The 15,886-nt window shown below is 27.7% G+C and overlaps 1 protein-coding gene across 1 annotated transcript in view; it reads left to right on the top strand.

Moving 5' to 3' along the window:
• LOC141289446 (uncharacterized) overlaps window positions 1-15,886 on the top strand; it is a 103,038-nt gene that overhangs the window by 964 nt on the left and 86,188 nt on the right. Inside the window, exons 2-4 of the mRNA XM_073821540.1 lie at window positions 6,175-6,229; window positions 8,731-8,883; window positions 11,619-11,771. Coding sequence (XP_073677641.1) covers window positions 6,175-6,229; window positions 8,731-8,883; window positions 11,619-11,771 — 361 coding nt within the window. The remainder of the gene's footprint in view (window positions 1-6,174; window positions 6,230-8,730; window positions 8,884-11,618; window positions 11,772-15,886) is intronic.

Genomic DNA, 15,886 nt, shown 5'->3' with positions numbered 1-15,886 from the left:
GGTCATTTTTGTAATTTGGTCATATTTATTAAATTTGTTGGCTGGCTGAATAATTCTCATTAGCTTAAACAGGCTTTCTGGGGTTCATCAGTTTATGGAAAATTGCAATAAACCAATGAGGCAAAACAAAAGTAATGTAAAATTATTATTTATATTAATAAATTTAACATTTAAATAGTGATATTCTAATATACCGCCAAAATAATATAAGTTGTTAAACATGAACTGAAATAAAATAAAATATACAAACTAAAATAGCTATAACTGAAAAGAAAAAAAACACACAATTAAATTACTAAAACTTTAACTAAAATTAATGCCAAAATATAAAAATATTAAATCATTTAAAAATTATGCAAAAATATCAACTACATTAGCAATGTTTTTTTTTTATAATTATTTTATTTCAGTTAGTTGCCAAGGAGAATTTTCTCATTTTCATTTAGTTGAACATAAAGCACCTTAATAGCTAAAACTGAAATAAGAATAAAAATACACCTACATAAAAAGTAGACAAAAACATAAAATATTAAAATATTAAATAATTTGAAAATTATTGCAAAAATGTCAGCTACATGAACAATGCTTATTTATTTATTTTTATTTTTAATAATTTTATTTCAGCTAGTTGCCAAGGAGAATTTTCTAATTTTCATTTAGTTGAACCTAAAGCAGCTTAATAACTAAAACTATAATAATAAAAAATAGACATATATAAAAAGTTAAGACAAAAACAGAAAATATTAAAATATTAAATAATTTATTAATTATGCAAAAATATCAACTACATTAACACTGTTTATTTTATTTTTTTATTTATAACTAAAATAAATTTCTTACAGTTCCTTTAAAGAAACTTAATCACTGAAACTGAAATAAGAAAAAAATAGACATATATAAAAAATAAAGACAAAAACAGAAAATATAAAAATATTAAATAATTTATTAATTATACAAAAATATAAACTACTTTAAAATATAAACTATTTTTATTTTTAATAGTTATTTTATTTCAGCTAGTTGCCAAGGAAAATTTTCTAATTTTCATTTAGTTGAACTTAAAGAACCTTAATAACTAAAACTGAAAGAAAAATAAAAAATAGACATATTTAAAAAAAGACAAAAACAGAAAATATTAAAATATTAAATAATTAAAAAATAATGCAAACATATCAACTACATGAACAATGCTTATTTATTTATTATTATTTTTTTAAATAGTTATTTTATTTCAGCTAGTTGCCAAGGAGAATTTTCTCATTTTCATTTAGTTGAACATAAAGCACCTTAATAACTAAAACTGAAAAAAAAAAAAAAAAAAAAAAAAAAAAAAAAAAAATATATATATATATATATATATATATATATATATATAAATACAAAAACAGAAAATATTAAAATATTAAATAATTTAAAAATTATGCATAAATATCAACTACATTAACACTGTTTATTTTATTACACCTTAATAACTAAAACTGAAAAAAAATAGACATTAAAAAAGAAAAAAGAAATAAACACAACAAAAACAGAAAAGTAAAAAATACTAAATAATTTAAAACATTATGCAAAAATATCAACTAAATAACTCTTTTTAAGCAACGAGTTTCCAACATTTCTATTGACAGAGGTTTTAGCATTTCACCAATAGTCCCATTAAAAATTAAACTTGATGATTTTATTGTTTGAAAAGCACTTTATATGCAAATACACTTACTAAAACAAGAAAGCAAACTGAAATGAAATGAAATATTAATTTAAAGAAACACACAGTTGTTTAATTTCATCTAGTTGTCTAATTTTCATTTAGTTGCACTGAAAACACCTAAATAACTAAAACTCAAATAATAAAAGATTTTAACTGAAATTTTAACAGAAAAATATACAAATATTATAATACAACTATTTAAATAGCAAAAATATCAACTAAATTAACACTGCTTCAGGGTTCCTACTCTTTTTAAGCAATGAACCTCCAACATTTCTATGGACAAGAATTAAACTTTATATGCAAATAATTCCAAAATAAAACAATATTTCATTGAATTTTTTAGTAAGTGTTTTGATTAATAAAAACAAACAAACAGTTGTTTCATTTCAGCGAGTTGCCAAGGAAAAAATTCAAATTTTCGTTTAGCTAAACTTAAAGCACTTTAATAACGTAAAAAGACTAAAACTCAAATAAAAATAAATCAGACATATTGAAGGACTAAAAACTTTAACTAAAATGTATGTGAAACAGAAAATTAAAAAAAGTCTTAAATAAAATATGATATAAAATAAAATATAAAATAATGTAAATGTAAACACATGTAAATGTAAAAATAAAACAAATGTAAACTAAATTAACACTGCTTCAGGGTTCCTACTCTTTTTAAGCAATAAATTTCCAACATTTCTATGCGCCGAAGTCCCACCAAAAATTAAACTTGATGATTTGAATGTTTGAAAGCGATTTATATGTAAAAAAATAAAACACTAGAAAGCTAACAGAAATGAAATATTAATGAAAAGTTATTTTATTTCAGCTAGTTGCCAAGGAAAAATGTCAAAAAAAAAAAAAAAAAATAATTTTAATTCAGACATTAAAAAAATGACAAAAACACAACAAAATTACTAAGACTGTAACTACTGTATGTGTGAAACAAAATATAAAAATATTAAATAATTAAAAAATTATGCAAAATATTAACTAAGTTAACACTGCTTCAGGGTTCGTACTCTTTTTAAGCAATGAATTTCCAACATTTCTGTGAACAGTTTCAGCATTTCACCAAAAGTCCCACCAAAAATTAAACTTTATATGCAAATAATTTCAAAATAAAACAATCAAAACACTTACTAAAACAAGAGGGCAAACAGAAATGAAATGAAATATTAATTTATAAAACAGTAAACATAGTTGCATAGTTGCCAAGGAAAAAAAATACAATTTTCGTTTAGTAACTAAATAACTAAACTAAATAACTAAAACTAAAACTCAAATAAAAATAAATCAGGCAAATTTGATTAAAAATGACAAAAACACAACACAATTACTACAACTTTAACTATGTATGTGAAAGAAAATATAAAAATATTAAATAATTTAAAAAAAGATGCCAAAATATCAACTATATCAAAAATGAAACGTGATGATTTGAATGCCTGAAAGCACTTTATATGCAAATAATTTCGAAATAAAACAATCAAAACACTAAAAACAAGAAAGCAATCAGATAATTGAATATTAATGAAAAAACATTTTCATTTAGTTGAACTTAAAGCAGCTTACTAACTAAACCTGAAATAATAAAAGAAAAACCACAACAAAATTACTAAAACTTGAAATAAAATGTACGTGAAACAGAAAATATAAAAATATTAAATAGGTAAAAGATTATGCAAAAAAGTTTGTTTCTTTATTTCGGCTAGTTTTCAAACCTTTTAGTTGAACTTAAAGCACATTAATAACCAAAACTAAAACTGAAACAAAAATAAATAAAAACTATATAGACATTAAAAAAAAAATTATAAAATTGACAAAATCACATGACAGAATTTCTGAAAATGTAAATACAATTAAAATCAAACTGTTTGTTATGATTTAAATACTTTATTATTATTTTTTTATCAACTCACAAACACATTTTTGGGAAACCCTGTTACAAATCATTATAAATATCTTTATTTTCTCGTTTTATTTGGATCTGAAAATGCAACAAAAATTAAAATGAAAACTGAAAATCTAAAAGTAAAAATGAATTTTACACTAATAAAATCTATAATAGTATCTCTGGCGTGAAAGTGCAGATGTTTTCTAAATATTAACTTTAAAATCTCGCCAAGAGTGTTTGACAGAGAAAGCAGAATGCTTGTTTTGGCGATCCGTCTTCCTTTATTAGCGCTGTTATTGTTGCTGTGATTAAAGAGTGCGTTGCTCTGGTCGCTCCGCTGAGCGTTTTTAATGAAGCCTCGTAACTTTCATTTGCTGTCAGACTGACATTTACACACTGGGCTCATAATTCAGCCGCTGTTTGTGAGTTCAGCTTCATTTCCGTGATGTTCCAGCTCTACAAATCACTTCTCAAATCAAGTCTCCTCTTTTATCCAGGTTTTCCAAAACCATGTGAGTCCAGAGACAAAAACAGTGGTTCAGGACGTGAACTAAAATAAGCAATGTATTGAGTTTTAATTGTTTTTGCTCATTTAAAGTGAGTTTTGTTTTATTTATCAATTATATTTCGTCATCTTGAGGTCTCCTGGTTGAGAACCACTGATCTAAATGATTAAATATCCAACATGCAGTAAATAAATCTTTCAAAACCTCACGGAGAACATCCCGTTTTTAGTCTCTCCATAAAATAAGTAGTAATGCTTAACTTGAAAATGAATAGTATAGAAAATGAAGCCTGTTTTAGGATCATCAAAGGTTTAGTTCACCTAAAAATGATCGTTCTGTCATCATTTGCTCAATCTGCTTTTGCAGAGACAAAGAAGATATTTTGAAAAATGTCAGGTCTGTGTTTCTGGAGTGAAAAAATATATATTTATATAAGATTTTTATGATTTTTAATTTTTTAATCATAAAAATGTTACATATAAAGTGTAAAAAATGTTTGATTAAAAATAAAAACAAATAATATATTAAATGTAAAATTATTATTTCATTATTTTTTTAATTAAATTTTATGTCATATTTAGCAATTATTTTTGGCCATATATATATATATATATTTACATAATTTAATACTAAACATATTTTTTGTTAGATAATATTAAATACTTAATAATTAAATACTACATGAATACTCATTTCTAAATATTTTGTCTTTTTATTTGGATCTTGATTGCCTCAAATTAAACTGATATTTTGAAAAATGTCTTTTAAAAATAAAAACATAAAAATGCAGGTCTGTGGGTTCTAATATTCTTCGAAGTGGATTTTTTTTATGTAACATTTTTATAATTTTATTAATTATTTGATTTGAATTAATTAATTAATTAATTTATTTATTTATTCATTAGTATTATTATTATCTTTTTTAAACAACTTATGAACCCCTCTGTTTTAAATCAGTCCTTTTATAATACCATCATTTAGTTTTAGGTATATTTATATTTAAATGTAAGGAATACATCTGGTAATGTTTTTTTCCTTGTATATTGTTTAATGTAACTTTTTTTATGATTTTATTAATTATTTGATTTTATTTAATTTATTAATTAATTTATGTATTTTTTTTTTTGTAAAAATGTATGAACCCCTCAGTTTTAAATCAGTTAAAAAAATAAATAAATAAAAATGCAGGTCTGTGGGTTCTAATATTCTTTGAAATGTTGGAAACAATTAATTAATTAAATTTATTTATTTTTTTAACAACTTATAAACCCCTCTGTTTTAAATCAGTCCTTTTTTAATACCATCATTTAGTATATATACCATCATAAAGTATATTTATATTTAAACGTAATAAATACATTTAGTAAATTTTTTTCTCAAGTAATCCAATGAATTAAATACGTCAGAAATTAATGCTAATTTCTTTTAATTTTTATATTGTATTTGGATCCTGTTGACCTCAAAACAATAAATAAATAAATAAATATATGTGTAGTATTTACATTTTCTATTTAGAAATGTTGTGATTTATTAGTAAAAATGTTTTGTTGGATAATCCAGTGAATTAAATACTTCAGAAATCTTTTTAAGTCTTTAAAAAAAATCTAAAAATGCAGGTTTGTGGGTTCTAATAATCTTCAAAAGGTCTGTTTTTGTATGCAGCATCACTTTATAATTTAATTGCATGGTTTTCATGACCATTCCAGCCCTGCAGCTTCTCATCATTCATGCATAAATAATTTTTTATGCAAAATATAATTTTATTTATTTTTTATCATGAGGTATATTATTTATTTTTTTACATATTTTTATATTATTTATATTTTTTGTATTTTACTTTTATTTATTTATAAAATAATATTTATCATAATATAAAATTTTTTATATATAGTATAATATTTTAACTTGTTATTTAGAAATTATATTAATATTAGTTTTATTTAATTTAATTTTTGTCGAGTTTAATTTATTTCTCACTCATCAAGCCCTGTGTTGTGCTGTTATGAGGTCAGAGTTTGTGCGTTTGGTGACGCGTGACGTTGACTCTCTCGGTCTGTGTTTGTGTTTCCCAGCGTGCCGAGGGTCTGTCCTCCGCTGACGGGAGACGAGCGCCGTGATCATCTTCAGGTCAGTGTTTTTTCTCTCTCAGATCTTGTGATTTTCTTGTTTGGCAGCACTGCTGTGTGTTTAACTGTAGTAATAATGGAGCGTCAGCGGCCCGCGGCAGAGAGCTGCCCTACATCTCAAACCCTGATCACGCATCCGTGAACGCCTCCATCTCTGTGGGCTTCATTCACATCTTTTCTTCAAAGTACAGTCTAGTATAGTATTGCACAATATACCTCTACTAAAAAGGCGATACCCTGCTTTAAAAAATGGTATGATTCCACATTTTAATAGTACTGGTAGTTTAAGAAAGCATTTTGAAAAGAGCCGTATTAACACTGTTTATTTAGGCTCCTATGAATAAAGCCAAGCTGTAAATGTGGATGGAATCGTCTGCCGCCTCAATATATGAGGACATGAATCATAAACTTCATCTCTAGAACCACTGAGAGTCACTTCATGAGCATTTTATGTTACTTTTGAGAAAAAACACTCTCATATCATTATATAAACAGAAACATAAAGGCAGCAACATGTCAAAATAAAAATGTAACCATCAAAATAGAGTAGACAAATTCAAAACGGGAAAAAAATGGAATCCAGAAAAATTTAAATGAATTTGGAAGAAATAAAAGCGAATTTGGGACTAAATCAAATTTCATAGGGCCCTAAAATTTTCATTTTTGTTCAATTTTTAAGGAAATGGCTGTTAAATTGTGTACGTTTCATGATTTAAATTAATTAGACGTGCTTTTCGATTAATAAATTTTAATGAAAGCATTAAAATGGTCTAGAAAAATTCAAAACAGTATCCAGAAAATGTAAAATGAATTTGCAAAAAAATAAAAAATTTGGGAATAAATTTCACTAGGCCTTAATGTAACTTTTGTTAAACTTTTATGTAATTGTTGTTAAATGATTTCATGATTTCAATTAATTACATGCTTTTTGATGAATATTTTTTAATGTAACCATTAAAATGGTCTAGAAAAATTCAAAACAGTATCCAGAAAAAGTAAAATTAATTTGCAAAAAAAATAAAAAATTTGGGAATAAATTTCATTAGGCCTTAATGTAACTTTTGTTAAACTTTTATGGAATTGTTGTTATTTGATTTCATGATTTCAATTAATTACATGCTTTTTGATGAATATTTCTTAATGTAACCATTAAAATAGAGTCTAGAAAAATTCAAAACGGAAAAAAAAATAATTTGGAGAAAAAAACCGGAATCTAAGACTAAGCAAAATTCATGGGGCCTTAAAAAAATTGTTTTGTTAAACGTTTAAGAAATTGCGGTAGATTTGCTTCTTGATTAATATGTTTTAACGTAACCATTAAAATAGAGTCTATAAAAATTCAAAACGGAAAAAAATAAATCCAGAAAAATTTAAATGAATTTGCAAAAAAATAAAACGGAATTTGGGACGATTTCTGTTAAATCATGTATATTTCATGATTCTGATTAATGATGATTTTTGATTTTTATTTCTTAATGTAACCATTTAAAACACAAGTCTAGAAAAATTCAAAACGGAAAAAACCAAGTCCAGAAAAATAAAAATTAATTTGGAAAAATTAAAAAACGGAATCCAGAAAAATAAAAAAGGGAAAAAAATAAAAAGGAATAAAGCAGAAAATTTGAAAATCTAAAAAATTAGACAATATTTTTTTAATATTTTGAATATTTTCTTAATGTAACAATTAAAATAGAGTCTAGAAAAATTTAAAACGGAATCCAGAAAAATTTAAATGAATTTAGAAAAAATAAAACGGAATTTGGGAATAAAACAAATTTCGTAGAGCCCTATTTATTTCATTTGTGTCTCTGTTTTATTGTTTTTGTCCTTTAGTTTGATACTTACTATTATTAATAACAAAGATGAAATAACAAAATTGCACTATATCATAATAAAATTGACTATATCGTGAAATAAGATTTGTCTTTATCCTTTTAGCTCTTACCAAAGTTCCAAAGATCTCTCCATACCTGTACACTAACATGCACATGTTTTTATTATTTGATATTTTTTTTAAAAGGACGAAATGCTTTTTTAATAGATAAAATAACTATAACCATTTGGATCATCTATTATTCATTTTCACTTGTCATTCTGTGTTTTTGGCGTCGTCTGAGATATTTTAGTCAGGTATCGTATCAGAGTCAAAATTTTTGGTATCGTGACGACACTAGTCTAGAACCAGAAACACGTGTCTTAAAGCTTCAATTCCAAATGGAGGAAATAGAAAACAGCGATGAAAGGAGACAAATAGAAGGACGTTTGAATAAATATAGAAACAGAGAAACAGAACCGCATCTGCATATGCAACAAAAGACCTTCTGAATGTCTGAGTGTGGATCTTATTTTACCGACTGAAAGACATTGAGAGAGAACAGAGAGACGGCTTCAGTGTGAGACGCACCAGAAAGAGCTCTTTCACACACACTGGACTCCTCCTCTCCTTCCTCTGCTCTTCTTTGTGTCCGTCTCATCTCACTCTCGCTGGTGTTTCTGTCTCAGGATGAAGATGAGGATGAGGAGCGTCTCTCTGTAGACGGGGCAGCGGGTCTGTCGCGGGAGCAGCTGGAGAGACTGAGAGAAGTGGCGGAGCGAAGGGCCTCATCTCCTCCGGAGGAGCCTGATCTCAGTCGTCTGGAGGAGGAGATCGCCAAGGTGCTTTACAAGACTGTCATATGGCTTTATGTTACATGTTTGATTTACTGTGTGACCCTGGAGCTCAAAACCAATTTTTGGTTAAGATTGAGATTTATACATCAATAAATTTGCTTTCCGTTGATGTCTGGTTTGTTAGGATTGGACGATATTTGGCTGGGATGCAACTATTTGAGATTCTAGAATCTGAGGGTGCAAAAACACTAAATATTGAGAAAATCGGCTTTAAAGTTGTCCACATTTCTTAGCACTGCATATTACTGATCAGAAATTAAGTTTTGATATATTTATGGTAGGAAATTTACGAAATATATGTGACCCTGGAGCACAAAACCAGTCTTAAGTCGCTGGGGTATATTTGTAGCAATAGCCAAAAATACATTGTATGGGTCAAAATTATTGATTTTTCTTTTATGTCAAAAATCATTAGGAAATTAAGTAAAGATCATGTTCCATGAAGATTTTTTGTAAAATTCCTACTGTAAATGTATCAAAATGTAATTTTTGATTAGTAATATGCATTGCTAAGAACTTAATTTGGACAACTTTAAAGGTGATTTTCTCAGTATTTTAATTTTTTTGCATCCTCAGATTCCAGATTTTCAAATAGATGTATCTCAGTCAAATATTGTCCTATCCTAACAAACCATACATCAATAGAAAGCTTATTTACTAAGCTTTCATATTATATATACATCTCAGTTTTGTAAAATTTAACCTTATGACTGGTTTTGTGGTCCAGGGTCACATATTACTTAAGTTCTTAGCACTGCATATTACTAATCAAAAAATTTTTTCAAAAAAAAAGTTTTTATATATTTATGGTAGGAAATTTGCTAAATATCTAACTATCCTTATGATTTTTGGCATAAAAGAAAAATTGATCATTTTGACCCATACACCCATACATTTACTTCTTAGTAAGAAAATGTGTGTTTTCAGAAGGAACATTTAGCTATAAAATTAAAGTCAAATATAAAGGTTTTTTTTTTTTTTCAAATATTGCATGCTTTTTTTACTCTTAATTTAAAAAAACACAGAAAACCTGTGTGAAGTATGGTAAATTTTTGTTTAAAATTGAGCTTATTCTTGGGTAATGATGCACTGAAATTTTTATTTAGCTAAAAAACTAAAACCAAAAATAATGTTTTTTTTTTTGTTTTTGTTTTTTTTGTATATTGCATGATTGTTAGCTTGTTTATATATTTTAATAAGAAAATGTAAGTCTGTATGGTGGTTTCATAAGGAATGTTGTTGTTTATTTTCTGTTGAAAATGCACTGAAATTAATTTTATTTAATAATATGTAGCCCGAAAACTGAAACCAAAACTGAACCGAAATGTTAATTGTTTTTACTCCAGTTTGTTATTGATAAATGTGACCCTGGACCACAAATCCAATCATAAGGGTCAATCTTTCTGCATAGATTTGCTTTCCATTGATGTCTGGTTTATTAGGATAGGACCATATTTGGCTGAGATACAACTATTTGAAAATAAAAAAATCTAAAAATTGAGAAAATCACCTTTAAAGTTGTCCAAATGAAGTTCTAAACAATGCATATTACTAATCAAAAATTAAGTTTTGATATATTTACGGTAGGAAATTTACAAAATATCTTTATGGAGCATGATCTTAATATCCTAATGATTTTTGGCTTAAAAGAAAGATCGATCATTTTGACCCAAACAATGTATTTTTTCTTTTAACCAAAAGTTTTCATTTCATTCAAGTTACTAAAGTTTTATGAGGGATAGTGTTGCTTATTCTCAGCTGATAATGCTCAGTTTGGACGCACTGAAATTAATTTTATCTAAAAAAAAATGAATTGATTATATCTAAAAACTGTCATGAAAACCTATTTTTTACAGTGTTGTCATTTTCATTTTGATTTGTTTTGAAATTTATTTTTAATTTAACATTTTTTATTGTTTAAGTTATTTTAAATGTATATTTTTATAATTAAGTTAACTTTTAACAAGTTTTAGTTTATTTTAAAAATCTTTATTTTAATTTTTTTATTGGGTTTTTCAAGTTAAACAACATACAACAAACAAAATACAGAATAATCCAAGTAGATCCATCATCCCTGCATATCCTGCCCTATACCATGCCCACATTTGTATGATTTAATTAATTTTTATTTTAAAGTGATTAAATTTTAAATAATATATATTTTTTTAAATTAAGTTAACTTTCATTTAAAGCCTTTTTTATTTTAAAATTCTTTTAATTTGACATTTGTATGATTAGTATTAAGTTTTATCTTGATTTGGTTTTATTTTAAAATGTATTTATTTTAGTTTCTCATCCTTGAGTTCATTTTGAATGCATTTTTTATTTAGTTTAAGTAATTTAACTTCACATAGGTTTTCATGACAGCTTACAAGACCTCACTAAAAGATGAAGGAAAATATAATAAATCTGTAATAAAGGGTAAATATTTATCAAAAAGCTTTTCTTTAGAGCAATTTTTCTAGCTAACTATCGAGGTTATGTTCATTGAATGTCTTTCCTGACTTAAATGTGACGTTACGTGGCATTATTGCGCTCAATCTGTACATAAATCATAATTAATTTCAGTTGTTCGGTTTCTTCTAACACCTTCTGATGTTCATTCATGTTTATTTGGTGCTATAACTAATAGTAAAGAGATGAGATTAATAGCTTCAACTCTTGAATCAATGGCTTCGTGAATTTGATGTGTTTTAATTGCCGGTGTTTGCTGTGGTCAGGTGATCGTGCAGATGTCAGTCGAATTCGCCCAGCAGACGGAACAGGCCCGGATCAGCAAACAGGCCCGTGAGACCAGCACCGCCATGCAGACGGACAACAGCGAGGATGAGGAGGCCGAAGAGGACCGACTGAACTCTGTGAACCTAATGAAGGTGAGTTCTCATCAGTCACACTTTAATAACAACAACAAAAGCTGGAAAAACTCAGCTTTATCAACAGTGCTTTACAAGTTCAGCTTTTACTATGGATGTTGTTCATTTTAATGCTTAAAGGATTACTCCACTTCCAAAATAAAAATGTCCTAATTATTTACTCACCCCCTTTTTATCAAATATGTGACCCTGGAGCACAAAACCAGTCTTAAGTCGCTGGGGTATATTTGGAGCAATAGCCAAAAATACATTGCATGGGTCAAAATTTTTGATTTTTCTTTTATGCCAAAAATCATTCGGAAATTAAGTAAAGTTCATGTTCCATGAAGATTTTTTGTAAAATTCCTACTGTAAACATATCAAAATGTAATTTTTGATTTGTAATATGCATGGTTAAGAACCTAATTTGGACAACTTTAAAGGTGATTTTCTCAGTCTTTTTGATTTTTTTCCATCCTCAGATTTCTGATTTCAAATAGATGTATCTCGGCCAAATATTGTCCTATCCTAACAAACCATACATCAATAGAAAGCTTATTTATTGAGCTTTCATATGATGTATAAATCTCAGTTTTGTCAAATTTAACCTTATGACTGGTTTTGTGGTCCAGGGTCACATATCAGTCAGAAAGAAATCAAGATTAAAAAAAAAACATTTCAGGATTTCTCTCCATGTAGTGGACTTCTATTTTACTTTTGAGTCTGAACTTCCAAAATGCAGTTTAAATGCGGCTTCAAATGACTCTAAACCATCCCAGCCGAGGAAGAAGCGTCTTATCTAGCGAAACCATTGGTCATTTTCTAAAGAAAATTACAATTTATATACTTTCTAATAGGGCTGTGCAATATGGACAAAATAATCATATTGCGATTTTTTTTTTTTGAAGGAATATTGCGATTGCGATTTTATTTGCGATTTTTTTTTTTTTTTTGCTTTTTCAAACAAGCTACATACAAACATTCTCAATGTATTCAGTGCACAAGAAGTGCATAACAAAACATTTCACAATGAAATAACACAGTATTAAGTTTAATAAACAAAACTGTAGTAAAATTGTCTTTAAAACAGACAACATAAAATAAATAAGCCATTTTACTTTTTTCCCGGTACTTTAGCCTACTTTGTGTAATAACGGAAACATTCATTTAGGGCTGGGCGATTAATCGAAAAATAATCGAAATCGACATTCAGAACCTATAATCGTTAAAATTTTTCCAGGAAGATTATTTCAATTACTTTCCCTTTAAAAAACACTAGCGCTCCGTTCCGTTATTCCGCCGACATGTCGATGGAGAGCTTAAACAGTATTTATGCAGTAAAAAGTATTTACAGGATATACAAGGGTAATTTTATTTAGAGGAGATACTGCTTATTTTCTACTTTTAATATGAAAAACTTTGAAAATTATTTATTTTGTTTTCAATAGTGCAAGTTATTTATTTTCACTAATTTAAGAAAAATGTGACTTTTCGTTTTAAGCAATGCTTGCTTTAATTTCAGTTGTTCAACACTGATTTCAATTAATAATCATAGATCATAGATAGTGTGTTTCCTTCAATTATTTTAAAATCAAGTAATGCACCCTTCATCCAAAAATCTCTCGCTTGTAATATGTGAACATATTTACTGTACAAAACTTGTCAGTGAACTATGAGGGCAAAAAAATAATGATTATATAAATATAATTAAATATAATTTTATTAATAAATAAAATAATCGTTCATTAATCGTAATCGGGTTAAAATGTTCAATTAATCGAGATTTTTATTCTAAGCCAAATTGCCCAGCCCTACATTCATTTCAGTGGAAAAATAAGTCCAAAACTCTCTATTTTAACATTTTGAGGGCTCTACAATCTTTTTTTTTTTTTTTTTTAGAAATTCTTGTTTTAATTTTTCTGTTAATGAAAAAGCATAAACATTTATTTACTTTTAATCAAATGAAAAATAAACCCTTTTAATTTTTGTCAAACAGAAATGTACTGTTAAAATCAATGCGTGGAAGAAAAATTATATTCAGTTTAAAACGTTTAAGTAATAATTAAGTGGTTAATCTTGTTGTAATATTTTTTTTTAATCATATATATTGTTTTATGTAAATTATTTAAATGGGAATATACAAACACCTACATTATACTGTACAATAGTAATACAGGACTAATATTGTTCTGTTACATGTTAAACCGTACTTTTATTTTGACAGGTTGCAGTGAAGTTTCTTTGTGTACAGTATGATATGATGCTAGTTTTCTCAAATGAAACGGTAAAAGTGACACTCACAGCAGCGATTTGGCGATTAAGTTTATCTGTTCATGTGAGATGCAAATGCCAAAAATTAGCGGGAGCGTCACGTTTGCTTCAGTCTGCATGTAGTAAAGAAATAAAACGCGTCTCCACCATTCATACATAAAGAAGCAAACGAAACATGCAGGATTCAGATTAAAACGGTCTTTTTGCATTTCAGTTTTGACAGACACTAGTCCATCTCGCGATTTGAATTAAGTGACAGACCAACTTTTGATTTATTAATCCAAAAATCGACAAATTACGTGGCATTCCGTGCTATAGTAGATTAGGTTTTTATGAATGGAGTCCGCGATCCAGTCCGTGTTTTCTTGGAGGAGACATTGTAATCACGCGACCATGAAGAGACAAAAATGACATGCCTTAGTGTAAATAAGATAAATAACATAAGGCGATTTAGTATGTTTGATAAAAGCACTATGTATAGACCTGTTCTATAGGAAAGATAACCTTAAATGACTTCTATTGTGATCTGGCGCTATATCGAAAATAAAATGAACTTGACGTTCAATTTTTTTGCAATTGCGATTAATTGCACAGCCCTACTTTCTAACCAGGGATTGAAATGAACTTTTTCACTCACCAGCTGTTTGGCTACTAAATTAAGTTACCAGCCATTCATAACTTCTACAAAAAAATAATATCTCAATATTTCCTGGGATTTTATCGATAATGGTATTGATCAAGAAAATTAGGCAATATGATGTAGAATGTGTTATTGTGCGTGAAAAATTAGCTGATACTCTTCATTTTCTGTGGCCAGTTCACTGCAGTGAGAGAAATTAATCTTTTTCCGGTAAGTTTAAATTGTTACCTTTATAAAGCCATTTTTTTTTAAAGTGTGCGTCATCTTTTGAGTGAAAGTGAAGCCCAGAGAGACTGGAATGCTTTCACCTGCAGTTATAAATGCAGAAATAATGATATTTTAAAAATAAAATGTTGAAGTTATTTTTAAAATGAAAAGATGCTTTAAACGTGAAATTAAAACCCGTCAGTTGGTGTCAGTAAGTCAGTGTTAATAAGTGAGTCATTGCGATTGAACCCAATCATTTAAACGCTTGATCGATTCAGGAAAGAAACACCGCTGTGGCTGTGTTTGGGATGATTTTTGTTGGCGAAATAGAGCAAAAACAGCCAATATGGGGTCTGAAACGTACGGAAGTCTCTTATTGTTTATTGAATAAACTGTTGTATAAAATCAGTATCACATTTGTAATCATGCTGATGTTTTAAGAAAAACAGCACTCTTTGTGTGATATTATAACTATATGAAATGATATAAATATCTAGATTTTCTGCCCCATATCTGGAATGATGTGATGTTTCTTAATTAAGCAATAAGGTACGGAGACTCCGCTTCGCGTCGTGCCTAACAACGCCCTTCAGCCGTGATTTATTCACGATACAGCACGGCCTCAAGTACCTTATTGCTTTTATAAAATGGTTACCACACAATAAAAATATTACAATCAAAAATATATATTAATTTATATATATTAGGTTGTACGTTTTCATAAAGTAAAATCATTAACTGCCTTCCGCTGTAAAAAGTAGTCCCTAACTGCTGCAGCTGTGTTTACGTTGCTAAGGGAGGTTGCTAAGGAGGTTCAATGATACAGAGAACGTTGCCGTGCTGTATCATGAATAAAACACAGCTGCTGACCAATCAGAATTGAGGAATGGAACTAACCGTTTTATAATGATTCTTATAAAACGGTTAGTTCCATTCCTCAATTCTGATTGGTCAGCAGCTGTGTGGTATTCACCAGAGCCATATAAAAAGAGAGTTGCGACACGCTTTGATCTCGCCG

The sequence above is a fragment of the Garra rufa genome, chromosome 17 (assembly GCF_049309525.1).
Source record: "Garra rufa chromosome 17, GarRuf1.0, whole genome shotgun sequence".
NCBI classification, from domain to species: Eukaryota; Metazoa; Chordata; class Actinopteri; order Cypriniformes; family Cyprinidae; genus Garra; species Garra rufa.
The sequence above is the reverse complement of the archived record's forward strand: the minus strand, read 5'-3'. Positions and strand labels throughout refer to the sequence as shown.